This window comes from Lissotriton helveticus, chromosome 10, assembly GCF_964261635.1.
Source record: "Lissotriton helveticus chromosome 10, aLisHel1.1, whole genome shotgun sequence".
NCBI lineage: Eukaryota > Metazoa > Chordata > Amphibia > Caudata > Salamandridae > Lissotriton > Lissotriton helveticus.
Window position 1 is genome coordinate 866,633,700 of NC_136071.1, and position 15,802 is coordinate 866,649,501.

Here is a 15,802-nt window from a genome sequence, read left to right on the forward strand (position 1 = left end):
GTGGTCTGTCTGGATGGGTGCTTTTCCAAGGGCTTCTGGCCACCAAGAGTCATCCCATGCAGAGGGGGATGTACCTAAGATGAGGACTTCTGTTTTATCTGAGTTCAGTTTCAGACGGCTGTATTTCATCCATTCGGCAACTTCTTTCATTCCTTCGTGTAGGTTAGTTTTGGCGGTGCTGGGGTCATTGGTGAGAGAAAGGATTAGTTGAGTGTCATCCGCGTAAGAGATGATGTTGAGGTTGTGTTGGCGGGCGATGGCCGCGAGGGGGCTCATGTATACAGTGAAGAGGGTGGGGCTGAGTGAGGACCCTTGGGGTACGCCACAGATGACTTCAGTTGCCTCGGACCTGAATGGTGGAAGGCGGACTCTCTGGGTTCTTCCGGTGAGGAACGAGGTGATCCATTCAAGTGCTTTTCCTTGTATTCCGATGTTACTGAGGCGTTGTAAAAGGGTGCTGTGGCAGACTGTGTCGAATGCTGCAGAGAGGTCGAGGAGGATGAGGGCGACTGTGTCTCCATTGTCCAGTAGAGTTCGAATGTCGTCTGTTGCAGCGATGAGGGCGGTCTCAGTGCTGTGTTTTGCTCGGAAGCCAGATTGTGAGGAGTCGAGGGATTTGTTGGCTTCGAGGAAGGCGGCGAGTTGGTTGTTGACAGCTTTCTCGATGACTTTGGCCGGGAATGGAAGGAGCGAAATGGGGCGGTAATTTTTGAGTTCGGTGGGGTCCGCTGTGGGTTTTTTCAGAAGGGCGGTGAGTTCAGCGTGTTTCCAGTTTTCCGGGAAGGTGGCGGAGTTGAAGGAGCAGTTGATGACGTCTCGGAGGTGCGGTGCTATGACGGAGTCTGCTTTGTTGAAGATGTGGTGAGGACATGGGTCTGTGGGGGATCCTGAGTGGATGGAGTTCATCAGGCGGATGGTGTCCTCAGTGGAGATTGGGTTCCAGTCATTAAGGGTGTTCTCGGGGGGAGAGTGTTCAGCAAATGGTTGGGTGGGTTGGTCTCCGGGTTGGTTGTCGAAGCTGTTGTGGATGTCTGCAATCTTGTTGTGGAAGAATGAGGCTAGGGAGTCGCAGAGGGCTTGAGAGGGGGTGATGTCGTTGGAGTTGGCCGAGGGATTGGAAAATTCCATGACGATGTTGAAAAGTTCTTTGCTGTTGTGGGCGTTGTTGTCAAGTCGATCCTTGAATGCTGTTTTCTTGGCCTTTCGGATAAGTTGGTGGTGAGTGCGGGTGGCGTTTTTGAAGGCGTCCTTGGTGCTAGTGGTTGGGTCTTTTTTCCAGGCCTTTTCAAGGGAGCGGCAGAGTTTCTTGGACTTCTTAAGATCATCGTTGAACCATGAGGCCTTCTTGTTGCCAGGTTTGTTTTGACGTTTTTTCAGTGGTGCTAAGGTGTCGGCGGTGTTGGATAACCATAGGGTGAAGTTGGCGGCGGCTTGGTCTGGGTTAGAAGAGTGGGCTGGGGTGTTTAGAAGGAGCGATGAGGAGATCTGGTCGGTGGTGATTTTGTTCCAGTTTCTTTGCAGGGTTGGTTGGAGGTGGTTGATGGGTTTTGGCTTGTTGTAGGTGAAGTGAACGCAACTGTGATCAGTCCAGAGGAGATCCGTAGTGTGGCTGAAGGAGACATGATTGCTGGAGGTGAAGATGGGGTCGAGTGTGTGACCTGCGATGTGGGTGGGGGAAGTGACCAGTTGTTTAAGTCCGAGGTTGGCGAGGTTGTCCAAGAGGGTGGTGGTGTTGCGGTCGTTGATCTTTTCGAGGTGAAAGTTGAGGTCTCCCAGAAGGATGTAGTCTTTGGAGGGGAGCGCGTGAGGAGTGATGAAGTCCGTGATGTCTTCACTAAATTTTGCGCGGGGTCCTGGTGGTCTGTAGAGGAGGGTGCCTCTGAGTGTGGTCTTGGGGTCGATGTGGATCTGGAAGTGAAGGTGTTCGGAGTTGGCGAGGTTGGCGTCAGAGCTGGTTGAGATGCGGATTGATTTCTTATGGACGATAGCGATTCCTCCTCCTGTGTGGCCGGTACGGTCCTTGCGTGTTATCTTATAGTCTTCAGGGATGGCAATGGTGATGTCTGGGGCGGAGGAAGCGTTCATCCATGTTTCTGTTAGGAAGGCAACGTCCGGAGAGATGGTGTCTAGGAGATTCCATAGGTCAATGGCGTGTCTGTGGACCGAGCGGGTGTTGAGAAGGATGCATTGTAGGTGGTTGGGGTCGGGAATCTGTGGTGTGGTTGTAGCGGAGATGTTGTCGGTGCCGATGAATTTGCAGGAGTAGCAGGAGAAAGGTCCATGGGTGTGTCCAGGAGCGGCTTGGACGCAGTTGGGGGCGCGACCGGGGTTAAGGGCTAGGAGGGTGGCGGCATCGTAGGTAATGCGGGAGGGCTGGATAGCGCGAGGGGCAGGGGGACTGGCACTGGGCGCAGACCAGGCGCGGACGGGCGTAGACAGGCTTACCTTTGGCGCACCTTCGGCCCGGATTGGGCGCGGTCGCTGCGCGTAAACGCTGCGCGCGGGAACTCCTGTCATATATGGATAGTGGAGGGGGAGGGGCGAGGGCGGCTCAGCTGGGAGGCGGGGCGGGCTCCAGGGATCACAATAACAACAAAATGGAGGCGGAGGGGGGAGCACAGCGTCGCGCTAGTGAAAACGCGCACAAACAGTGAAAGCGGCTGATAGAATAATTAAAGTGCAAATAGATCAACTCGGCAAGCAGGCACACAGCAGGCAATTGAAATTAGGCAGTTCTAAAGAGCACTCAGCCTGAGGGACAGGAGCGAGTCATCTGTAGAACCAACCTGTCCCGGGTGATCCACTGCTGTGGTAGAGGTGATGGCATGTCTTGCCAACAACTGGATGCCGATGATCTGAGAGGATCAGACTAGGAGGGCTTGGAGTTTGAGGAGTAAGGAGTGCTTTGTGGCCTGACCTAACTTCCGACCAGCTGACCTACGAGCGAGCCGCGCAGAGACTGCAGAACTTGCACGATCCTCTGGCTAGGATAGGGCAGGCGCTGCTGGAAGCCCATTGTTGCCACAAAAGGAGTGACAGGTGGATGCAGACATAGGCCCAAGGACTTGGCCGTAGCCCGCAACTCCTTGAAGCACTCTAGCGCCGTGTTTGCCCTATCTCCGTAGAGACGAGAACCATCAAAGGGCATGTCCATCAGATTGGCTTGGACATCCCCAGAGAAAATGGATGTTTTCAACTAGGTGTGGTGTCTAATGGCAACCGTTGAGGAAATCGCCCTTCCCAGCGAGTCTGTCGTGACAAGGCCACAGGGTATAGTAAACTTTGCTGCATCTCTCCCATCAGCAGCAACTTGGGAGAGGACAGTCGGGCCTCCTCCCGGACTTGTGGCAACACTTGCGCAATAGTCTCCCACAGGAATGGGCGTAAATGCCCGAGGGGCATGCAGTGTTAACGGAGTGCAATATTAGGCTGTTGGAAGAAAATGTTTTCTTTCAGAAGCTATCCAGACTCTTGGTATCCCTATCTGGTGGTGCGGAAGGGACGTGCCTCGGAATGTAGAGGCTTGGACCACCAAGTTCTCATGGTTGGGTAACTGGTGAGGAAAGCTGGGTCGCCCGGTGCAGGGGGCCATGGTTATATTTACAGGAGCCCCTGCACTGTGTTTGGACCCGGTCTCCAGAAGAACATCATTAAAGGCCTCATTAAATAGCAACAAGGGTTCCGCAGTGGAGACACCAGGCTGCAGGAACTCTGTCAAGACATTGGTCTTGACTGCCACAGTAGGAAGCTGCAGGTACAGGACCTACGCAGCCCTATGCACCACCATGGCGAAGGATGCTCCCATCTCCGTAGTCAGGCTAGAAGGAAAAAGCATGCCAGGCTCTGGAGAGGTATCCAAGTCACTGGCCACTGAACAAAGTCGCCTCTCAATCTTCATCCAATCTTAGCCCAATAAGGTGGTGCCGGCGATTCTGGAAATCTCAGCGTTGGACTCTGCATCTGGGAAGGTCAAGGAGTTGTGAATGTTGCAGATATGGATACGGATCCATGAGGACTCATGGGCGCTGTGTACGGAGCTGCTGGCAAGGAACCCATGAGACTCCTGCTGAGCCTGTGGGCCCAAAGACAGGCCGGCAGGGTCAGGCCATCCAAAAATGGTGCGCATGGTGTCCTAAAACTCTTAATTGGGTGGGGGTCACACCCGGTTCCGGAAGGGGAGTGAAACATTGAGCCAATGCAGGCACATGTTCCGCAGAACAAGGCCTTGAATGCTAAAACTCCTCCGTTGCGTCGTGTGACTGACTGGGTGAAGTTGAAGCACGCCTCCACTTGTGCTTCTTACCTGAAACCCTTTGAGGACTTTGAATGGGAGGATGTAGACTTGGAGCCCCCAGAGCGGTGCTCGGGCCTTTTTCTCGACTGAGAATGAGACCTCCAAGGAAACCTCAGAGGCTAGCTTTAGAGACTGCTCCCTCAAAGTTTTAGTAGCCATCGCCCAGCAGTTGGAGCACGTCTTTGGGTCATGGTCACACTCCAGGCACCAAAGACACATGAGATGGGGATCTGTGACCGGGCACTCCACAATTTGAATCCTGAAGCCTTTTTAGACATGATGGATTCCAATACACCTAAAAAGGTCAACAAAAAGTCGAAAAAAGTCTGTAAAAAAATGACGGAGCAGCTCTTTTCACCAGATCTGCGCTGACTGCAGTGGAAAGAAAAGAAAAGATGTCAGCGCGCTGGGGTGGCGCCTCTATAGATTACAACTTCACAATGGAGGCCACGCTGACAACGTCACGTGGAGTCAACCGGCGCCACCTATCGGCTCATAGGGGTACTGCTCAAGAAAAGTCTACTGCATCCAGTCTGACACTTGGGAGGTTCACAGGTAAGGAATCTGCGGCTAGATGTCTGTATCAGATTGCATAATGTCAGCAGTTCTAAGTACTGGAGTTTCCAAGATGGCTCTTTCTCTGAGCCACACTGCCTAGAGTGGGGCTTGAGACTCAAGTATGCCGTTCTATTGCCTGCCCCAAGATTTAAAAGATAATCCGGAATGACAGGGTCGAAGTCCTCCTAGTGGCACTGGATTGGGCAAGGAAAGTGTGGGCATGAGCATTTGTCCTCTCATAAGGCTACCTCTTCGGCAGGATCTTCTGTCACAGCAGGAGGGCAGGGTCCTGCATCCAGATCTCTGCAATCTTTTCAATGCTTGGAGATTGAGCAGTGACAATTGACTGCATTCAACCTCCCACTGAAGTCATTGATGTCATCTTGTCAGTCAGACATCCTGGCATGAAATCAGTATCCCCGACATGCTTGTGGCTTGGTGCGATACTCCGCACATTGACCCACTGAAGGCCAGGCTGTACTAGGTATTGCTTTTTTAAATTTTCTCTAGCCCCTTATGGGCTTGCTTTTGGCAACGTTAAGTCGCATTTTTCTGCTCTTGGGTTTTGCAGTTGCCGTATCAGACCTCCCGATTTAAATGACCTGTTGTGATGGGTTTTTTGAATGGTTTACCTTGAACACTTTACGTCATGCCCCAGTGGGACTAGAATTTAGCATTCACATTTCTAATGTGTGCTCCCTTAAAACTGCTGCAAAGTTGTACATTATGGCTCACTCTAATGACAGTCTTCCTTAACTACATAGGAGTGATGCGAGAGAGCTGCAAGCCCTCTCTGTCAACCCACCTTATATGGCATTCCTTCTGGGCAAACTGGGTTTCAGGGCGTAAGCTTAATTTCTTTAGATAGTGGTCCTTCATTTCATGTCTGGCAAATATCACCCTCCCGGCACTCTTAGCTCGTCCTCACCCCTCCAACAAGGAGGAAGAGAGACTTCATCAGCCGGATGCTAAAAGAGCCCTCAGCTCTTTGTTGGATTTGGTAGAGAGAAAGAGGGCAGGGCATTATGGAAAAAGACCATCTCTTCCTGTATTATTCTCTTCATAAAAATCTGCTATGTGCTGACTAAGAAACAGCCTCCAGAAGGTTTACGGGCTCAGTCCACCATAGCCCAAGCTGCTACCACTGCATTGGCACGCTGTTCTGGACATCGGTCAGGCTATGTGGGTGTCACTTCATATCTTCATGAAGTACTACAGTCTGAATGCCCATGCCCGTAGAGAAGGGCACTTTGCCCGTGCACTACTGCATGGCTTGTTGGTCTGAGCCAGTTCACAGGACCCACCACCCGGGAGGTCCTGTTCTGGTATCTATTCCATAGGTGAGGAATCTTTAGAAATATCAATCAGAAAAACAAGTTACTTACCTTTGATAAGGCACTTTCTAGTGGTTGCTCTATCCCCCAGATTCTTCACAGACCCTCCCACCTCCTATTCTGTGAACTGGACTATTTTCCAATCTAGAAATGTCCTAAATTCAGAGACCTGCACAGTGGTCCAAACCTATCTGATGTTGAACTCTGCAGCTGGGGACGTGGACGGCCTAGAAAACAACTAATGTCAGTGTGCGTAGGTGGCGCTATTATGCAACCCTGCACGCTGCATTTGGAGTGGAACGTCACTGTGGAGCCACAAAAAACAAACTGTTGACATGCAGGTGTGTTGCTGTAAAGTTTCCGAATCCAGTTTGATGCCTGGGGAATATTCGAAAGGTGAGGATTCTGCAGTTAGATGGAATATCAACCAGAAAGATCGTTACCATAGGTAAGTAAATTTGTCTTGTAAATGGAGATTTCTATTTGCCACAAAAAATTGACTGGAAAAGAACTGATTTTAAGTCTATCAAAAAAATAAGTGTGACCATACAAAGCATTTATTCTTTAACATTATTTATGTAGAGTGGGTCCATTAGAAGGGGTTCTATTGAAGTTATGTAACTGCTCCTTGCTTTAGAATATATCAGCTTGCCATGAAATAGTGTGGAACCTTTTAATTCACCCAAAACATGATAATCAAATTGAATCTTTACCTTCTATAAACAATCCACATATGTAGGCACCTTCCCTTGGTGGGTGGCCATAATCTTCCTTTGTCTTCTTGGTCACATCCACAGTTAAGCACATTTTATCTAAAGGCCATTGGTTCTTCCGTGCCATGCTCTGCATAATGGCTAAGACAAAATATAAGTCATTTTAAAATGCATTGAATTTTATGCTGATAAAGACTGTTTTGTAGACCATTCCCTATAAGTAAATTATATAACAAGCATGCACTCAATACATTTAATGTAGGCATTGCTAAATATGATGCTACTGCTAATCATATTTTCCCATTGGAAGTGATGCATTACACTTGGAGGTAGTCAGATTACAGAATTACATCAGGCTAAAGGGTACCAAAGACCAATTTATTGCACACCAGTACCCTTTATTGGCCTTTAGAACTGAAAATCAAGAAAACATTATATACTAACCGGTTAAGAAGGACTGAGGATTAAAGAAGCCTGGAAGCCACACTACTGCTGGAAGCACAAGATCCTGAGTCCAAATGTCCAGTTCTCTGCAGCGCAGGAGAAGGTCAGTAATCCTGAGCAAAATAAAGTGTATTGTCAATTCAGACTTAAGCATAAGACGGGAATATGTGAAAGAGTCTCTTCGTGTTTGAGTTTACACACTCTAGAGCAATTTATTTGAGTTTGCATCAATATGCAAAGGAGTGTTAAAAAAGAGGCTGACTAGGAACCTGTTGTTAGATGCAGTACTGTAGCAAGAATGGAGAGTAGAAGATTGAGAGCTTTCTGAAAAAGATGAGTTTTAAGAATCTATAAATCTTGTTGAAGGTGTTGTAGGTGGTTAAAGAAGAGCATGGTATTGTAGAGACCTTGATCTGAATGATTGAAAGGCAGACATACAAGCATGGTGAGACACGAGTGAAGGAGACTTGCTGCATCTAGCTAGAATTATGGTGGGATAATATAAAGATTATGCAAGTGGGTATTTTATAGTTTGAGATGATGTCAGGGACATTCTGGAGAAGAGGTCAATCAATGGGTTATTGTTAGCAGTGAGAGCTTGAAAGATAAATGCCTAGTGAGAGAAGAAGTACTGTGCTGGATGGATGTGAGGTAAGCCATGCAGGAAGCTGGGCATCCAGTAAGAGGGTTCTGCGGTCAAGCCAAAACATTACAAAGATATGGTTAATAATTGTAGCCATTTCCATTAGTTTATCAGCACCTTATTTCACAACATAACGATTACATTGCTTTTACCAGATTATATCTTATACACATATCCTGAACTTTAAACATGATAGCAAATAGGGAATACCATACTCATTAAACTTTGAAGACTAAACATAACTGATTGATTTGTGTATTGAACACTTTTGACCCTGTAGAGCAATTTGGCAAAACGTAAAATATTGAAATAACTAGTATAAAAACACTAAACTAAAATGAAAATCAATCACTTAGATTGTTTAAGAAAATGCCTCTTTAGCATTATCCCCAACCGCTATTCTTTTGGACTGATGCTGCTGTTGTTTTTGATTGTACAGACTCTACTAAACGGTCCCCAGTGCATGTGCTCTAACCTCTAAAACTTGCTGAAATTAACTAAACTGCTAATTGGCATATTTAACGTACATATAATTCTCTATTATATGGTACAAAGTGTATCAGGGGTTTATAAGGTAAATGTCACTAATGGAGTACAGTACCCATTTGCCACAATTCTACAGTGACACTATAAACATGACTGCAGGCCTACCTCTGTAGCAGGTCTTTGTAGTTGTAAAGCAAATTTAGCTGCCACAATTACCCTTTTTGGCAGGCCTAAATCCTCTTAAAAAAATAATAAGTTACCCCTAAGTAGACCTTAATGCCCAAGAGGCAGGTAGCATGGTATTTAAACATAGGACATGTAAAATGTTTAAAATTAAAAGTCTTTAAAGTGACTCCGCCTCAAAAGCTATTTTCACTGCAGTGGGGTCAGCTATTTACTAAGAAAGCATTGGTCTACAATATTACATTCAATAATGTTTTCACTGCCTAGGAAACAGCTACAAATGTACTTCTTGAACTTTTTTGAATATTTATTACAAACCCAATTCACTGGTAGTTCAGAGGGGGCAGGCGGCGGGGGGACTGCAGCCGGTCTGGTGCCCCAAAGCTGTTGGAAGTAAGCGGGAGGAGCAGGAGATTGCAGCCTTAGCTGGTTTGGTGTGCAAGAGCCATTGCTGCTGCCTTTGGTGTGGCCGTTATCGGGCCAGCCTTGGTACAGAGCGAGGATCTGAGGCGCTGACACAGCCCCTGTGGCTTGACACAGCCCCTGTGGCTTGATTCCTGCTCCTGACAACTTCCCTTTGAAGTGGTGGTCTTTGCCTGCGTGGCCTCCATTGATGCCACAGCTGTCTCCCGAGCTACATCCAGCAACTCTCCCTTCCTCCTAGAGTATTGCTGGCTCTAGGGGCCCCAGCGGGTTAAAGAGCATAAATATAAGAGGCAAGAGGCAGGACTAGGCTGTAAGCCCACTGCGAGGTGCATGGCACTATATGGGGGGAAGACGCAGGCTTAGGTATAAGCATCCCGCCCCCATGGGTAGGGCATGCCAGGCCCAACAACAGGACCCCATTGGTGCCCTGAAGAGTCTGCAAGCCGGTGCACCTTGCACCCGGGGAAGGTTGGTGGGGGGTGGGGGGGGGAGTCTCCTGTTATTCTCTTTCCTCCTGCATACACAATACTACCCCGCCCCCTTGCCTCTTTCAGCTCCATTCGCAGACTATGAAAGTGAGGCTGTAACTAATAGGACAAGAGGATGCGAGTATTGCAGGAGAAGACAGCAAAGAGAGGCAGGCAAATGAGCAGCATTTGCTGCATTGAGCGCCATGGCGTGTCATTTGGAGCGGGCTGATCCTGTTCCCTCCAATTTCTTTTCACCATTTATTACCCAGCAAGGGTTCTACACCAATTGGAGTCTTTAACTGGACTGGACACATTTTGGGATTGTTTATCACCTGCAGCAGTGGCTAAGAGTCACTACTAACCATAGAGGCTTCTTGATGGACTCTGCACGGTTCCCCTGACTTTGGTTATTTAATTCTGCGCCTTGTGTCATTTCAGTGGAGAAGTGGAGGTTTATTTATATCCTTTTGGTGGTCAGGGCAGAAAGGTTAGAGTGTTTGCGTGGCACCAACGGGGCTGTGTTCCTTCCAGGAGGGTTGTACATTTAAGAATATATAAAAAAAAAAACAATGTCTCGGATAATAAGCGGATAGGGGCACTTACAAAGTTGAATTCAGGAATGAAAGTAATCTTCTAATTTTGTACGAGAGTTGGAGTGCAGAGTCTTGTAATAAGCTTAGCTTTATATTGGTACTACTTTTAAATTTGGCAATAATGCCAGGAGCAAGGCTGAGGTTATATAAAAAAAGTCCTGATCCCACCAGCAAAAGGAAGAACTGTGGAAGCATTTGATGAAACAAAACTTTAGCAAAGGCCTCCTTAGAGCGTGATGGGTATGGAGAACATGCAGCACCTAGTACAGAGCCTCCCCCAGCTTTCGAAAATCTGACCCCAGCAATTTTCCAAGACATAATCCCATAGGCTGCATCTATAAAGAAATATGTAGGGAAAAAGTTTAGCAAGAAAGTTAAGAGGGGGATAAGACCTGCATCCAAGGCATCTAATGGAAATGGGTGCAAGGATTTTATAATCCCCACCAGTGATATGGAGGGTAGTTCCTTTGTTTCTTAACAGGATGAAGATTCACTGTATGTCTAAGAACCACAATTATCTTCCTCACCAGTAATTTGGCAGGCAAATATGTCCACCCCCCTTAATAGCTAAGCGAAAATATGTGAATCCCCTTGGGAAACAGGAGTCAGAAGTATGAGGAAGAACTGCATCAATTAAAAGTTCAAAGGGACTAACACATAAAAGAAGCTAATTGCTCTGAAAATCTCATCCTATCGGATCGATAAAATGAGTTATTTATGCCAAATCTCGTCCTATTGGATCGATCAAATTAGTTATTTATGCTAAGTTTAGATATTTGTGCAGCACATGGTCAGTTTCTTGTTGATGTATTATTATTGATGGAGAAAACCCTGGATTGTGGAAGCAATAGTGGCTAATAATGGTGAATCAAAAAAGCAAACTTGGTATCTCAACTGTATTGCAATAAAACTGAAGGCTATAAATGAATGTATGCAGTCACTAGTAAGGCCGGTAGGGTTTGAGAATGGGCGTATGAATTAATTAAATATATCAAAAAGACATTTTTTAAAAGATGCAAGAGCAAGTGATATCCGAGATATTTTTGTCTAAAGTCCCGGTGATTTTGAAGAAATAATAGTAATGATTCTTTTTGTAGAAGAAAGGACCTAGAGAGAAGGAGGACACAAAAGTTTGCCAAAAGGGTGAGAGATTCCAAGAAATCCCCTAAGAAGCATAGAGAAATGCAAACAAATAGTAAAAGGGTGGCAAAGCCTCAAGTTAGTAATCTGCACACAAAAGGAACATATTCAGTCATTAGCAATAAGATCAAAGTCTCTGGGAAATGTTCTGGTTGGGAACAACCCCATAATAGAGGAAAGTCTGAAAAGCTATATCAAGAAATGAAGCATATGGGATATTCAAGGCTCAGAGTTAAAGGATTCCCTGATTGCGTTGGTCAACAATTGAGCAATGGCAGATTCATTAATAAAGCTATTAGTAGACAAAATTGCATAATACCATCAACCGACTCAAGTGGGACAGGGGAACCTGATGAGGAAGGTCAGAGGAGGGTTAATAATATAAGAACTAATAACCCCAGGTGGGTCACAGGTATTAGCAACACTAAAACTAACAACCTTATGTATGCTGAGGGATTGCAACCCCTTGCAGACTTATTGGTAATGCACTTTGATTAATATCAAACAAAGGGAATAAAAAAGGACGGTTATTTAGTGGGGTCCAATGTACTCGTCCAAAGCAGCAGCAAACAAGGAGTGTTGTACAGAGTTCCCCAGTGGGAGCTAGTGATATAGCTCAGTCAATTTTCTCTCTCAGTTGTGGTGGCGGGACAAGTGCATGGTGTAGACCCTTTTCAGAATATAAGGATACCTCACACAGGTTACCGACAGGCCAACACCTGTTGTCCCAATCGGTGGCCGTCCAGCGTCATCATTGGTATCCTGCTCCTGCGGCAGGCTGGCGGTGCAATGCCCGTCGGGCAGCCCAAGGGGCTGCACTTTGATGGAGATCTTTTATTCCGAGCCAGCGGGTGTATGTGTGTGAGGGGCCTAGGGAGTGCAATAGTGAGCAAGGGGGTGTGTGTGTAGAATTAAAAGAAGTCAGTCGAGTCCATTAAGAATAAATTTAATGATCAGGCTCGCTGCTTTGTTAAAATTAAGGGGTATTAAGGAGTGATAGGCAATGAGACCAATCCTTATTCAACCCTTCATGTGAAAATGGTCGACATGTTTCTTGCCGTAAGGGCAATTCGTCAGGACCTTAGTGCTCATATAATTGCTGGGTGTCTGCTAGATTGAGAAGACCCCCATATACGACCTGAATAGTATCGTACTGGAATGGTTCCAGGCGGGAGACCTACTGGAAACTGAAAAAATTAAATAAACAGACATACATGATGTTAAAGTACGGTAGTGGCAGTTTACATCAGCAGGTGCCTGTGTATAAGGTGACTTGACCGTGCGTGTCCCGTGAATACAAACGCTGTGCCATAGCGAATTCAATGGTACTGTGAGAGAGAGGTGATTGATAAAACCAGTGCGCGCAGTTGAACACGCTCTGTATGTGGGCAGTCATGCTGTAAGTCTTAAAGCATGCATCTTAGTGCAAAGGGCGTGACTCAAGACTATGCAGCTTGCCGAGTCCGGTGTGAACCCAATATACCGGGCCATTAGTAATGTTACGCCCTAACCCAGTGAGTTGGTAAGGGCGGCCCGTGTATTCATTAAAAAACTATAAATATATATGTGTGTAGACTGAAGAGTTCAGCCATACAATCCAAAAGAAAACGCAGATATAAACAAAAATTATATAATTAAATTAAGGTCGCTCATATATAGTTTGACACTCTGTAATTTGCTCGGGGTCGGTGTTTGCGTGGTGATCGCGGTCACCGGCAGGAAGTCAAAACAGCACAACACAAGGACAGTGCCCTGATTGACATGTGCGCGTGGGTGCGAGCAATGTCAACAACGACGATGCGCTTACCCGCTGTTGTTGATCCGAGAGCCTCACGAGCTGTCCAGGTGGGGCCAGCAGCGAGTGAGGGGTTCCTATGGGGAAAGTAAGGCAACCCGCGGGGTTAACAAGAATAGTAAACACCTTCACGCAGCGCCCCTCGTGAAGGGGATCCGCTGGGTGGTGGCTAACCGGGCGTCTGACAGAGAGCGCGCGGTTTGTTAAAAGTGGCTCGACACCTTACCTCAAGCGTCGCTGAAGGCAGGCATCTCAGCACCTACCCGTCCCACGGTCGCACGTAGCGGGGGCCATCTTGGAACGTGCAATCAAAGCTGATTTGTTATCTTAGTAATCATTAAGGGATGGACAATGAAGTCCAAAATCATGCCTATCTGGCGAGGGCAGTCCAGGGCACCCCATCGTTCAGTCCCCGTTCCTCGCACTGTAATCGATGTACCCATCTTTGTTCGAGTCGGAAGAGGGCTTGTTGATTGGAGTTAGGTACACACTCTAGTACTGCCCACCTGATGTTTTCTGGGCGATGATGATTTATTTTGCAATGTTCATACAGTCTAGTGTGTAAGATAACAAATCAGCTTTGATTGCACGTTCCAAGATGGCCCCCGCTTTGAAGTGCATTCTACTCGCCGCCTCGAGCTAACCCCTTCTCACTTTTCACTCTTTCATGCCGGGGCTTAGCAACCAGAGGGACACGCCCCCCGCTTGGTGCGCGCTCGATTTCTCCTTAACTACACTGGAGACTCCCGGGCTACCTTGCCGGCTGTCCCTGCTACGTGCGACCGTGGGACGGGTAGGTGCTGAGATGCCTGCCTTCAGCGACGCTTGAGGTAAGGTGTCGAGCCACTTTTAACAAACCGCGCGCTCTCTGTCAGACGCCCGGTTAGCCACCACCCAGCGGATCCCCTTCACGAGGGGCGCTGCGTGAAGGTGTTTACTATTCTTGTTAACCCCGCGGGTTGCCTTACTTTCCCCATAGGAACCCCTCACTCGCTGCTGGCCCCACCTGGACAGCTCGTGAGGCTCTCGGATCAACAACAGCGGGTAAGCGCATCGTCGTTGTTGACATTGCTCGCACCCACGCGCACATGTCAATCAGGGCACTGTCCTTGTGTTGTGCTGTTTTGACTTCCTGCCGGTGACCGCGATCACCACGCAAACACCGACCCCGAGCAAATTACAGAGTGTCAAACTATATATGAGCGACCTTAATTTAATTATATAATTTTTGTTTATATCTGCGTTTTCTTTTGGATTGTATGGCTGAACTCTTCAGTCTACACACATATATATTTATAGTTTTTTAATGAATACACGGGCCGCCCTTACCAACTCACTGGGTTAGGGCGTAACATTACTAATGGCCCGGTATATTGGGTTCACACCGGACTCGGCAAGCTGCATAGTCTTGAGTCACGCCCTTTGCACTAAGATGCATGCTTTAAGACTTACAGCATGACTGCCCACATACAGAGCGTGTTCAACTGCGCGCACTGGTTTTATCAATCACCTCTCTCTCACAGTACCATTGAATTTGCTATGGCACAGCGTTTGTATTCACGGGACACGCACGGTCAAGTCACCTTATACACAGGCACCTGCTGATGTAAACTGCCACTACCGTACTTTAACATCATGTATGTCTGTTTATTTAATTTTTTCAGTTTCCAGTAGGTCTCCCGCCTGGAACCATTCCAGTACGATACTATTCAGGTCGTATATGGGGGTCTTCTCAATCTAGCAGACACCCAGCAATTATATGAGCACTAAGGTCCTGACGAATTGCCCTTACGGCAAGAAACATGTCGACCATTTTCACATGAAGGGTTGAATAAGGATTGGTCTCATTGCCTATCACTCCTTAATACCCCTTAATTTTAACAAAGCAGCGAGCCTGATCATTAAATTTATTCTTAATGGACTCGACTGACTTCTTTTAATTCTACACACACACCCCCTTGCTCACTATTGCACTCCCTAGGCCCCTCACACACATACACCCGCTGGCTCGGAATAAAAGATCTCCATCAAAGTGCAGCCCCTTGGGCTGCCCGACGGGCATTGCACCGCCAGCCTGCCGCAGGAGCAGGATACCAATGATGACGCTGGACAGCCACCGATTGGGACAACAGGTGTTGGCCTGTCGGTAACCTGTGTGAGGTATCCTTATATTCTGAAAAGGGTCTACACCATGCACTTGTCCCGCCACCACAACTGAGAGAGAAAATTGACTGAGCTATATCACTAGCTCCCACTGGGGAACTCTGTACAACACTCCTTGTTTGCTAATGCACTTTGATGTCAGACAAGGGAAAAGATCCAGCAAGATGAGGCCGGGGAATAGGTCAAAGTTAATTGAGGTCTTCCATACATGTATAGCTCTAAAGTGGGATTTCTAAATGGGGGAATCTGGGAAGGGAATTACAGTTGTTTCATTCTTCTCTAGACTAATAAAGAAAATCATAGAAGATGCAAGGGACGAGTTAACCTTGAAAGGTATTCAACTTGTACCACCCCCAAAAGAAGATGGTAAACAATTACTAAATTATCATGCAGGTCTAGATGTCAGACAGGTAAACTTGATTCTTGAAGATCATGAGATCAATGGATGAAAGGGAACCATAGGGTATAAGAGAGATTATCTCCGCATGACTATAGCAACAAATAGCTATAATAGATTTCCCTCAATAAATCTGGCGGAGTAACTCTACAAGAATTCTCTA

General features: G+C 47.1%; 1 protein-coding gene across 1 annotated transcript in view; it reads right to left on the reverse strand.

Annotated features, from left to right (window-relative positions):
• The window catches only part of DNAH11 (dynein axonemal heavy chain 11), a 3,642,058-nt gene that overhangs the window by 25,807 nt on the left and 3,600,449 nt on the right, over nt 1-15,802 (reverse strand). The window contains exons 81-82 of the mRNA XM_078663510.1: nt 7,344-7,456; nt 6,900-7,040 (exon numbers count right to left, since the gene is read on the reverse strand). Of these exons, the coding sequence (XP_078519636.1) occupies nt 6,900-7,040; nt 7,344-7,456 (254 nt within the window). The remainder of the gene's footprint in view (nt 1-6,899; nt 7,041-7,343; nt 7,457-15,802) is intronic.